General features: G+C 39.4%; 2 protein-coding genes and 1 long non-coding RNA gene across 3 annotated transcripts; 1 reads left to right on the plus strand and 2 right to left on the minus strand.

Annotated features, from left to right (window-relative positions):
• Window positions 1-1,551: 1,551 nt before the first annotated feature.
• Window positions 1,552-9,969, plus strand: LOC127921914 (uncharacterized). Its single transcript, XM_052505528.1, has 3 exons — window positions 1,552-1,694; window positions 2,003-2,096; window positions 9,495-9,969. Exons 1-3 carry the CDS (start codon window positions 1,567-1,569, stop codon window positions 9,729-9,731), a joined length of 459 nt encoding a protein of 152 aa, XP_052361488.1. The 5' UTR covers window positions 1,552-1,566; the 3' UTR covers window positions 9,732-9,969.
• Window positions 9,970-10,251: 282 nt separating this feature from the next.
• LOC127921916 (28S ribosomal protein S29, mitochondrial-like) lies at window positions 10,252-11,388 on the minus strand (the record flags this gene model as incomplete). The annotated part of the gene is made up of 5 exons (XM_052505529.1): window positions 10,252-10,483; window positions 10,566-10,683; window positions 10,894-10,981; window positions 11,108-11,114; window positions 11,253-11,388. Coding segments are annotated over 5 exons (435 nt in total), but the record flags the coding sequence as incomplete, so codon positions are not given.
• A 17-nt stretch (window positions 11,389-11,405) lies between these two features.
• On the minus strand, window positions 11,406-13,426 carry LOC127921915 (uncharacterized). Its single transcript, XR_008109967.1, has 3 exons — window positions 13,300-13,426; window positions 12,519-12,637; window positions 11,406-11,448 (listed from the first exon to the last, which is right to left on the minus strand). It is a non-coding gene; the product is annotated as an uncharacterized LOC127921915 (long non-coding RNA).
• Between the last annotated feature and the right edge of the window lie 11 nt (window positions 13,427-13,437).

The raw sequence follows: 13,437 nt of genomic DNA on the forward strand, positions 1-13,437 counted from the left end.
CATGAACAGTATCAACGTCGGTGCATGGGGTCTCGATTTCCATTGCTCTCATTCTCATGTCACTGACTTCGGCAGTGCAGCACATTTCAAAGGCAGTTAGTTACTAATGTAGGCAGGGCAGGGCTCTTTGCCTCGTGCGTGTGTATTTTCACAGTATTTACACCAAATCAAATGTATTCATATAGCCCTTCTTACATCAGCTGATATATCAAAGTGCTGTACAGAAACCCAGCCTAAAACCCTAAAGAGCAAGTAATGCATCTCTCTTAGTAGACGCCGGCGCGTATCCTCATTTGCAACTCCCAGCACTATTTTGTCACGAATCAATTCATCTTTCAATCCCCAGTATTCACAAGTAGCGGATCTTTCTCTCAAACGTGTTACAAAGATGTGTACTGACTCACCCTGTTTGCAGCTTCCGAAAAACGAACCAATCGTAAATGACGTTCCTGGTGGGTTTGAAGTAATTCTCAAATGCATTCCAATATATCCTTTGCATCACACTGTTGTCGTGCTGTGAGGGTGAGTTTGTGCGGTAGAAATGCCTGCATTCGCTGCCCATTAAACTCCTCATTTGCCGCTTGGACCTCGTTGGGTTTATGTAGACCGGTTGCCAGCACATAGTCCTCGAATTCATCCCTGAAGTTGTACCAATTAGTATTCGAGACCCCTGTGAGAACCATGGGATTTGGTGGCGGAATGTTCGCTGCCATAGCGATGGAATAGGAGATATCTTTGCCTTCAGCCATCGAGGTAACATTAGGTAGTGATGCTCGCTTATATATATATATATATATATATGTATATATATATATATATATATATATATATATGTATATATATATATATATATATATATATATGTATATATATATATATATATATGTATATATATATATATATATGTATATATATATATGTATATATATATATATATGTATATATATATATATATGTATATATATATGTATATGTATATATATGTATATATATATATATGTATATATATATATATATATATGTATATATATATATATATGTATATATATATATATATGTATATATATATATATATGTATATATATATATATGTGTATATATATATATGTGTATATATAGTAAAAAGTTTAATCATTTAATCATTTTATTCCTTATATACTGCACCATTTTCTATTAAATATACATATATATGTATATATATATATATATATATATATATATATATATATATATATATATATATACATATATATGTATATTTAATAGAAAATGGTGCAGTGTGGTCTGCTTAATATATATGTATATTTTGAAATGATTAAATGATTAAACTTTTTACTTTTGATATTTAAGTATATTTTAGCAATTACATTTACTTTTGATACTTAAGTATATTTAAAACCAAATATATATATCTATTTGTTTTTTTACTCAAATAGAATTTTACTGGGTGACTTTTTCTTATGGTATCTTTCCTTTTTCTCAAATGACATTTGGGTACTTTTTCCACCACTGGTCATTGTTACTATCATGTACATTTCAGCCGCATTTGGTCAAATTTAATGTACAATGGACACCACCCATTTCCTCATCCTTATTACTCCACCCCCTTCACCTGAGCAGGGATATAAGGCCAGAGCTGCTTCATCACCGCACAACTGCAATTCACCTCTTCAATCGACTGCTCCTAAATACTTGTAAGTTAATTTAAGAATTTGAGGTAACTCCTATTTTAACGTGTGTTTTTTCATTTATGTACAGGGAATAGCCAGTTAAATTAGGTCGTAATGAGATGCATTTCTATTACTTTTGTGTATTATTTAGTTGTTTTTTACATTTGTCATTTAGAACTGAAATGATCCATTCTCATTATAAAGAGCTAGTTTAGGCACATTTTCTCTCTCTTTTCTTCCTTTTGTCTAAATGTGTTTTGCTCCTTGCTGTTTGTGTGGGTGTTTACTATAATAAACTGCAGCAAATAAACAATATAAATTCTCTCTTTCAGAATCATGAGTATGAACTACATGAGCACCGAGAGGATCCTACTGAAAGGGGACTACCTCCTCTCCAACAATGGACAATTTAAAGCTATCTTTCAGGTACAATAGTTAGTGAAACATGTACATTTCAATTATATTAACATTAGATATCTGGTCTGCAACTTATTTTGACCTTAGACGTTTTTTTTGTAGGGATGTAACGATTCAAGCTGTGATCAGACAGACAGTGTTATTAAATCAATGCTGTGTAATAAATTATGTAGTCAAACTTTAATTATATATTTAAAAAATGTTTAATGGATATGTGTACAACAAAAGTTCAACATTCACCTTCTGCTATCATTAACGTCAAGGCATCTAGCATACAGCTTGATGCATTCGATAAATCCAACATATGCACCACACCAACTCACTGCAACTGGCTCTGCAACGCAATGCTGCAAGGCAAACGCAGCGTTCAATTGGAAATTATGTTGCATATGTTGGATTTATCAAACGTATGCATCAAACTGTACGTGTAGACGGCTTGACATTAATGGTAGCAGAAAAAGTTACTGGCAAAGTGATAGGATTTAACTCTGGTGCCTTCAGCTGAACCTTAATCTTGAAACATTATTTTTATTCTCTAATATATATTTTAAAAAATCAAAAGTTTGGGGCCACTTAGAAATGTAATTGTTTTTGAAAGATAAGCACATTTCTTGTCCATTAAAATAACATAAATTTGATCAGAAATAGGTTCGATTACAGGCTAAAAATGACCAGCAACAAAGAACTTTCTTCTGAAACTCGTCAGTCTATTATTCTGAGAAATTAAGGCTATTCCATGTGAGAAATTGCCAAGAAACTAAAGATCAAGGCATCTGTTTAAGGCATCTGTAAGAAAAGCTATTCAAGAATGGACTACATTTCTTTCTCTCCAAAAATGCATTCAACAATTTACTGGATAAAAAAATGATAATGATCATTCTGATTAATTACACCAACAGAAAAATACACTTTTTTTATTTGATTTTTTTCTCCTACACAGCAACTGTAGTAGGAGAATCATCAGTAATATATAATAATATAATAATATAATATATAATAATATAATATATAATATATGCCATTTAGCTGACGCTTTTATCCAAAGTGACTTACAGTCATGTGTGCATACATTCTACGTATGGGTGGTCCCGGGAATCGAACCCACTACCCTGGCGTTACAAGCGCCATGCTCTACCAACTGAGCCACAGAAGGACCACATCAGCGAGCATCTTCTGGATCCGAAATGTATTAAATACGTAAATTAAAATATTTACCATTACAAATGTAGACAGAGAACAGAGAAAAGCTGATATAATTTGGTATGCCTTTAAGGTGTACATTGGGGCGGTAAGTCGCCCAGTGGTTAAAGCGTTGGGCCAGTAACCGAAAGGTTGCTGGTTGAATCCCTGAGCTGACAAGAAAAAAAAATGTGTTCTGCCCCCAAACAAGGCAGTTAACCAACTGTTCCTAGGCCGTCATTGTAAATAAGAATGTGTTCTGACTTGTCTAGTTAAATACCATTTTTAAAAACATTAGGGGAATGATAATCTCATACTCTGCAAAAAGTTACATCTGATTTAGAAATTAAAATGCAAGATAAATAAATCACAATCTTAGAAAGCCCATAAATCTTTACAAGATAAAGAAGAAAATAACATTTTCTGAATTTACGCAGGAATACGATCTTTTACTTTTGAAGAGAGCCAACAACTACAGGTTAAACTCAAATAAAGCATATTACTTAATAACCCTGGTAAATATCTAACAAAACGAATACACGCTAAACCAGTTATAATTGTAAAATATACACATTCATGTTAATTAGAAACAACGCAATTAATGACCATTTTAAAAGCTTTATGGAAATTGATATAAATCCGAATTAAACAGGTGGACGAATCCTATAGCCTTAGACTCAACAACCCTGAAGCAATTATCAGCAGACGAAAAATAAATCACTCAAAACAGAGACCACCCAAAAAGAAATATTAGATGCTTTTAAAACATTCGCGTGGAGAAAAAGCACCAGGAATAGATAGCTTTATCGTCGAATTCCCTGCTGAATGGACTTAAAATATATTTCATTTTTATTGTCCAGGTTCACGATCAGAAATAGTTTTGGTAGTTTTTCTTTAAACAATCAGTGTATACTAGATACATGGGCTCCGATATGAGACACAAATTATGTTTTAGTAGGAAACGATATGGTTTGATTAGAGAACGAATTGAGATTCAGTTCGATGCGATATGATTCTATGCACTGTTGCATGAACACATTAATTTCCCATTCTAAATACATATCTGCTGCTTATGTAGATCATGAGCTAGATTTTATTTTATTTCACCTTTATTTAACCAGGTAGGCTAGTTTAGAACTATCTCATTTACAACTGCGACCTGGCCAAGATAAAGAGTTACACATGGATTAAACAAGCATAGTTAATAACACAATGGGAAAAAAAGCCTATATACAGTGTATGCAAATGGCGTGAGGAGTTAAGGCAATACATAGGCCATAGTAGCGAAGTAATTACAATTTAACAGATTAACACGAGTGATAGATGAGCAGATGATGATGTGCAAGTAGAGATACCGGTGTGCAATAGAGCACAAAAGTAAATAAAAACAATATGGGGATGAGGTAGGTAGATTGGGTGGGCTATTTACAGATGGACTATGTACAGCTGCAGCGATCGGTTAGCTGCTAAGATAGCTGATGTTTAAAGTTAGTGAGGGAAATAAGTCTCCAGCTTCAGCGAATTTGAAATTATTATTATTTTAAATTATTTATTTTGCAATTCATTCCAGTCACTGGCAGCAGAGAACTGGAAGGAAAATGGACCAAAGTAGGTGTTGGCTTTGGGGATGACCAGTGAGATATACCTGCTGGAGCCCGTGCTACGGGTTGGTGTTATCGTGACCAGTGAGCTGAGATAAGGCGGAGCTTTACCTAGCATAGACTTATCGATGACCTGGGTCTGGCGAGGAATATGTAGCGAGGGCCAGCCGACTAGAGCATACAGGTTGCAGTGGTGGGTGGTATATGGGGCCTTGGTAACAAAACGGATGGCACTGTGATAGCAAACTGGATGCAGTCTGACAGGAGTATTGGATAGTCAGTTTTACGAGGGTAAGTTTGGCGGTGTGAGTGAAGGCGGCTTTGTTGCGAAATATAAAGCTGATTCTAGATTTCATTTTTGATTGGAGATGTTTGATATAAGTCTGGAAGGAGAGTTTACAGTCTAGCCAGACACCTAGAATGTGGACAACTACAAATTCCTAAGTCAGAACCGTCCAGAGTAGTGATGCTAGTTGTGCGGGTGGGTGCGGGCAGCGAACGTTTGAAAAGCATGCATTTTGTTTTACAAGCGTTTAAGAGCAGTTGGAGGCCACGGAAGGAGTGTTGTATGGCATTGACGCTCGTTTGGAGGTTAGTTAAGTGTCCAAAGAAGGGCCAGATGTATACAGTGTCGTCTGTGTAGAGGTGGATCAGGGAATCACCCGCAGCAAGCGCGACATCGTTGATATATACAGAGAAAAGAGTCGGCCCGAGAATTGAATCCTGTGGCACCCCCATAGAGACTGTCAGAGTTCCGGACAACAGGCAGGGCAGGATGGATATAGGTCTATAACAGTTTTGGTCTAGGGTGTAACCTCCTTTGAAGAGGGGGAGGACCACGGCAGCTTTCCAATATTTAGGGATCACGGATGATACGAAAGAGCAGTTGAACAGACTGTTACAACCCCTATTACCAATGGCGGCAGATCATTTTAGAAAAAGGGTCCAGATTGTCTAGCCCAGCTGATTTGTACGGATCCAGGTTTAGCAGCTCTTTCAGAACATCTGTTATCTGGATTTGGGTGAAGGAGAAGCTGGGGAGGCTCGGGCAAGTAGCTGCAGGGGGTGCGGAGCTGGTAGTCAGGAGGAAAGCATGGCCAGCTGTAGAGATGCTTATTGAAATTTCCGATTTATCATGGATTTATCAGTGGTGACCATGTTACCTAGCCTCAGTGCAGTGGGCAGCTGGGATGGCATATATACATACCTCCTATATATGGCATAAATGGCATATATAGGAGGTGCTCTCGTTTTCCATGGACTTTACAGTGTCCCAAAACATTTTGTAGTTTGTTTGAAAAAGCTAGCCTTTGCTTTCCTTACTGACTGCATGTCTTGGTTCCTGATTTTCCCTGAACAGTTGCATATTGCGGGGACTATTCGATGCTAGTGCAGTCTGCCACAGGATGTTTTTGTGCTGGTCGAGGGCAGTCAGGTCTGGAGTTCTACCTTTTTTTTGAAAGGGGCATGCTTATTTAAGATGGTGAGGAAATTACTTTTAAAGAACGACCAGGCATGCTCGACTGACTGGATGAGGTCAATATCCTTCCAGGATACCTTGGCCAGGTCGATTAGAAAGGCCTGCTCGTAGAAGTGTTTTAGGGAGTGTTTGACAGTGATGAGGGGTGGTCATTTGACTGTGGACCCATGGCGGATACAGGCAACGAGGCAGTGATAGCTGAGATCCTGATTGAAAACAGCAGAGGTGTATTTGGAGGGCAAGTTGGTCAGGATAATGTCTATGAGGGTGCCCATGTTTTTGGATTTAGTGTTGTACCTAGTGGGTTCCTTGACAATTTGTGAGATTGAGGGCATCTAGCTTAGATTGTAGGACTGCTGGGATGTTAAGCATATCCCAGTTTAGGTCACTTAACAGAACGAACTCTGAAGATGAGGGGCAATCAATTCATTAATGGTGTCCAGGGCACAGCTGGGAGTTGAGGGGGGTCTATAACAGGCGGCAACAGTGAGAGACTTAATTCTGGAGGGATTCATTTTTAGAATTAGAAGCTCAAACTGTTTGGGCGAAGACCTGGAAAGTATGACAGAACTTTGCAAGCTATCTCTGCAGTAGATTGCAACCCCTCCCCCTTTGGCAGTTCTATCTTGATGGAAAATGTTGTAGTTTGGTATGGAAATCTCCGAATTCAGACACGGCAAGGACATCAGGGTTGGTGGACTGTGCTAAAGCAGTGAGTCAAACAAATGCAGGGAGGCGGCTTCTGATAACATGCATGAAACCAAGGCTTTTCGAAGTCAACAAATGAGTGCCTGGGGACACGCAGGACCTGGGTTCTGTGTGCGTGCGTGTAAATGATGTATGTTTATATAGGCACCTGAGCTGAGCAATAATAGAGACTAGGCATCTACCACCCCACTCATTGTGGTCTCAGAGCATTTCATATTATTCTGTAAGTAAATCCAAGACACTGCATTTAGTATGGATATGCAGTGGTGATTTTTAGCATGTAAATCTTGGTGGGTGAACAAAAAAAAATGTTTTAGATGCATGACAGCAACGCCAATACAACACTAAGCAATACACAAATTGCACTATAATGGTGACAAATGGTGCCCACAAACTGTTAGGGCCTACATAAAGCTGTCCCAACAGCAGAGCTTTCTTTTCAGCACAATTGCGTAAGTCATTATCACTGCTACACCTGGCTATCAGTGGAGCCTTGTCTGGCAGCGACACGGTTAATTCATCCTCATTTACTGCCCTTTAAAAAATATGGCTGACTTGCTTAAACAAATGTGGTTTCTCCTGATAATTGAGTTGTACAAACTATGGCATAAGGGGACAACGAGCAGATAATAGGCAATCTGTAATTTCGAGTACAACATTAATGAGCGGACGCAGTCAATATAGCTTTATTAAACACTTTTGAAATGTACAGTGACAGAATTCAGAACATGGGCCGTTCTTACAGCATTCTCCCTGTACACCAAGTCAGTACCATAGGATAAAGGGGGCATATAAGCAGACAATGAAAGCTCTTATAATATTCAATGATTACATTACTCTAAAATAGGCTACATGGGCACCACCAAGTCAGAACAGTAGGGGGGAAGGGACCAAATTATTAGGGTGAGGCACATGGGCTACTAATGGGGGGGAACAAGGTTGAATCATGACGTCAGTGATCTTCAGGTTGGAGCTCTAGAAAGAGGCCCGAGTTCACAACTTTGAATTCCGAGTTGAATGACCGTTCAAAAATGTATTTTCCCAGTCTGAGCTTGTTTTTTTTCCAGAGTTCCCTGTTGTCTTGAACTCATTAAAGTCTGAGATTTCCAAGTTTCCAGTTGTTTTGAATGCGGCAGAAGGCATGCTGGATTGACATCATGGCCAATGTATTCAAACTTTTCTGGCCCATGGTGTTGAATGTTTATCCTTTTAAGCTTGGAATAGAGACCCTTAAACCCAGACTTGGACCAAACACCCTCTCCACTGAATAGCAGGCTAGTGATTGCTTTGCAATGCTTGCAGTTAGCCACTGATTCTTTCCAAACCACTCATTGTTGAATTTGCAATTCAACTTGTGTAATGTTTATAGTCGATGAGCAGCAATACATTTGATCTATAATTTCTCTTCATATGACAAGGATTTGCCAGCAGACTGTCAACGTGATTCATGAAGATGACTGCTTGTCTACTTGCTAGCTAAAATGTTGAAAGTATGACATGATCAGTCCAATCAAATCTACGGTAGATATGTGATTTAACCATTTCTGTGGCCAACGACCTTGAGCCTTCTTGGATGGGCACTTCTAATGTAACTATGGCAGCACCCATGGGACTTGAATTTGAGGTCTCTATGTAATTTTGCGGTTATGTGGTGTTCCAATGAGTGACAGAACATTGAGCCAATCACTGCACATCTAGAATACATTACCAACCCCAAAGCTCTGTATTTTCCAATGGCTGTCCCACCACCACAGAAAGCAATGAGCTATGCTGAAGCACCTGCATTTTGAAGCTGCCTTACTCAAGAAAGCAAAAAGAGACCATGTTTGTATGCGGATTTATTAACTTTTTTTACATTGTTTGCAAACTGATATGTGACACGTATTAATGCCCAAAAACATACAAAACAGGCTCTGCCCTCAATGACGGGTCACCATTGATATGTTACGTTTCCTAATGTGTGTATTCATTTGTGGATGTCCATTATACATTCCGATTGATATGTTACAAATTGCAGATTTTAATTTAGAATTGGAAATGAAACTAATCTTAGTGCATCAAACCACATCGAATTGTTTCAAATGACAATGTAATTCCTGTATCATATCGCAGACCAAGTATCTAGATACATTTACATTACATTTAAGTCATTTAGCAGACGCTCTTATCCAGAGCGACTTACAAATTGGTGCATACACCTTATGACATCCAGTGGAACAGCCACTTGCATCTAAATCTTTTTTTTTGGGGGGGGGGGGGGGGGGGAGAAGGAATCGAATGGAATAAATGCACACCCCTAATATTTTGATTTAGCTGACGAACACTTTTTCACCTTAAACTTTTATGTAATCATTTAAAAGTGGATGAAAGGAATGCACAGCAGGACAGAGGTCATCTTTGTCTAACATGTTTATATGCAAATACATTTTCTCTTTGCAGACCGATGGCAACTTTGTGCTCTACGGTTGGGGTCGGGTTGTCTGGGCATCAAACACTGACAACAAAGATGCTCAGAGGCTCATCCTCCAACAGGATGGCAACCTGGTCATCTACACTACAAAGGACCATCCCATTTGGGCAAGTAACACTGGCCGTTGCAACAATACACAAAGAGGCCACCTCACCCTCACTGACAAAGGTACCCTGGAGCTCTACAGAGACCGAGTGGTGATCTGACATCGTAACATCGACCGGCCCAACAATGCACAAAGAGGTCACCTCACCCTCCCTGACGAAGGTGCCCTGATGCTCTACAGTCCCAGAAATGTGGTCTGGTGCTCTCGTGAGGACACTAGTAATGAGGCAGAGGAACATCTTCACTTGACCATACCGGTCTACATCTACCACTAAACTGTATTCAAAAGGCTTGAGGCTTTAACCCTTTGATTTGGTCAAATAAATGTATTGACTTAAAGTAGTTGTAATTCTGTGCATTGTGTCAGGTACTCTATATTCAAAAGACAAACATCACTAACTTTTCATGAAGAAAATGGCTGTATTGGCTCATATAAAAGAGAACATGAGATCTGACTGTTTTTCATGTACATTTTTATTATGAAAGACACTATCATGCATCACAACAGAATAATTTATGGAGGGACACATACACAACAACGTTATAATCCATGTATGAGTCTGTATTGGCGTTTGTCCCATAGAGAATGCTAGTGGCCTTGATGTCGCATGGGCAGCAGCACCATCGAGGGCTTCCGCCATTTTAAAGTGGTCAAAGTAGTCAACTGAGTGGGGATTCCTATGGGTTGTAGCCTCAATGGCGCTGCCCATGCTGTCACAGATAAAGATGAGTCCTATCTCTATGGGTGTGTGGGCCCATGTGTGATGTTACAGGAAGTCACACAGTCTCTCCAGTACAGAAGGGTTTCTGTTGCTGAGGAAGATCAGTTCTTTCTTCCCTTCCTCTGTCTGACCTTTATAGAGAAATCTCTCAATCAGTTCAACATGTCATAATCTAAACCATCACAAACAGTGGTGAAAGTGAATATCTCTTACTGTGTGGGTGTTGTAGCCAGTGGCGGTCCAGGTAGTAGAGGTAACAGCTCTCAAACTCCTTCTCACTGTAGAGGGAGACTGGTACTGGGACAAACGGGTCCATGCTGTCAAAGCCCTCCTGTAGGAGGAACACATAGGATAAGGATGTTTTTAATAGGTGAACTTCTGTTTCTATTTGACTGATGATGCATATAAACACATCAGAAGGGTCTTGTCCAAAAACATCTAGATCATTCCCTTGTTAGCCCAGATCAATAGACACCAAGGGTTAGAGGTAGTTTTTGGACTGACATATAACATTAACCAGGATGTAATCATGACTCCTGACCTCTCCCAGCAGCTCCTGGGGCAGGTAGGCAGAGCTTGAGCGTAGAGAGATCCTGTCTGAGACAGCGTATGATGACTGCCCCTCCACACTGAGGAGAGAGAGGGATAGAGGTGTAAATCACAATCATGTAATTTTCTAATGTCTATTAGAGGATAACCACCATGCAGTTCTCACCCAGTCATTGTTGATCATCTTCCCTCAAGTTATAACCAACGTCAACCCTCTGAGCCACCTCAGAGAGTAGAGACACAGAAAAAGTAGAGAGAGAAGGGAAAAGTGACAGGGAGAGAAAGGTCAGCCAAGTAAGCAATCTTTACACAGAAATTACAAAGGCAAAAATGGAAGCAATAGAAATCAACATTTTTTATAGATCCACAGTGAGGTGAATGAATGTATTAGTACAGGGCTCTTTTCCTCCTCCTTGAGTGTGGTCCTTCCCCAGAGACCGTTGACTCCATCAACAGCCAGCCTGAAGCCCCCCAGCCTGTAGCCATCTCAGCTCCTTTAGAACTCACCCCCCACCACATCACTGCTGCTCTTCACACGAGACACTCCCTGGGGTGAAAACACAGCTTAACAATGATACCATGAGATTCTTAAGACTTCTGGTAATTGGCACAAAAGCCTTGACACTTATGAAATGCTTGTAATTATACCAGTATTCCATAGTAACATTCACAAAATATCTAAAGACACTGAAGCAGCAAACTTTTTGGAAGGCTCATCTGTGTCATTCTCAAAATGACACAAATGTTTTGCCCCACTGTATATAGTAATAAGTGAAAAGTTTAGCCACGATTACTCATTCAAGGCTCTTTATTTTCTACATTGTAGAATGATAGTGAAGACATCACAACTATGAAATAACACATGGAATCATGTAGTAACCAAAAAAGGTGTTACATTTTTTATTTGAGATTCTTCAAAGTAGCCACCCTTTGCCTTGATGACAGCTTTGCACACTCTAGGCATTCTCTCAAACAGCTTCACCTGGAATGCTTTTCCAACAGTCTTGAAGGAGTTCCCACATATGCTGAGCACTTGTTGGCTGATTTTCCTTCACTCTGTGGTCCAACTCATCCCAAACCATCTTAATTGGGTTGAGGCCGGGTGATTGTGTTTTGACCAGGTCATCTGATGCAGCACTCCATCACTCTCCTTCTTGGTCAAATTGCCCTTACACAACCTGAAGGTGTGTTGGGTCATTGTCCCGTTAAAAAACAAATGATAGTCCCACTAAGCTCAAACCAGATGGGATGGTGTATCGCTGCAGAATGCTGTGGTAGCCATGCTGGTTAAGTGTGCCTTGAATTTTAAATAAATCACTGACAGTGTCACCAGCAAAGCCCCCCCCACACCTCCATGCTTCACGGTGGGAACCACACATGCGGAGATCATCCGTTCACCTAATGTGCATCTCACAAAGACACGGCGGATGCAACCAAACATCTCAAATTTGGACTCGTCAGACAAAAAGGACAGATTTCTACCAGTCTAATGTCCATTGCTCGTGTTTCTTGTCTTTTACCAAATAGGGTTATCTCCAGTATACCACCCCTGCCTTGTCACAACACAACTGATTGGCTCAAACGCATTAAGGAAATAAATTCCACAAATAAACTTACCAAGGTACACCTCTCGATTGAAATGCATTCCAGGTGACGATGTCATGAAGCTGGTTGAGAGAATGGCAAGTGTCCAGAGCTTTTGAGCTTTTCATCGTTTTGATGTCGTCACCATTATTCTACAATTTAGAAAATAGTAAAAATAAAGAAAAACCCTGGAATGAGTAGGTGTGTCCAAACTTTTAACTGGTACTGTATTTTTAAATGTATTGTTTCTCGCTGATATGCAAGATAAGGAAGTGATGCAGGTTAATGTTCAGACAGTGTTGGGGCTCTTAACTAAACATCCCCATACAGAAGACGCCTTCGTCCAATGACTTATGTGTAATGGAAATGAGAGTTGAGAGTCAGCACATAACAATTAGGTATAAGGGACTATAGTATTAGTGCAAGCCTCAAGCTTTCTTCAATCTATTAATCAATCAGACACTTACCGACAGTTGTAGCTGCTTTGTGTGATGTATTGTTCTCTACCTTCTTGCCAATTTGTGCTGTTGTCTGTGCCCAAAAATGTTTGTACCTTGTTGATTTGTCATGTGTTGCTGCCTTGCTATGTTGTTTTCTTAGGTCTCTCTTTGTGTCGTGTTATGTTATGTTGTCTCTCGTCGTGATGTGTGTTTTGTCCAATATATATATTTTTTTAAATCCAGCCCCCGTAGGAAGCTTTTTGCCTGTTTGGTAGGCCGTCATTGTAAATAAGAATTTGTTCTTAACCGACTTTCCTAGTTAAATAGAATAAATAAAGCTATGAATGTCATGGGATCTTGCACCATGGACTCACCGTTTGTCGTAATCTCAAGGATAGTCTGTGAAGGGCCATGGTCTGGAACATGAATAAATACATAAACCCAGGTCAGTTTACACAGTTGCCATCTGTACTATTGCAGGGGCGACCTTCACTGTAAAATAATTATTATGT

The sequence above is a fragment of the Oncorhynchus keta genome, unplaced genomic scaffold (genome assembly GCF_023373465.1).
Source record: "Oncorhynchus keta strain PuntledgeMale-10-30-2019 unplaced genomic scaffold, Oket_V2 Un_contig_23984_pilon_pilon, whole genome shotgun sequence".
Lineage (NCBI taxonomy): Eukaryota > Metazoa > Chordata > Actinopteri > Salmoniformes > Salmonidae > Oncorhynchus > Oncorhynchus keta.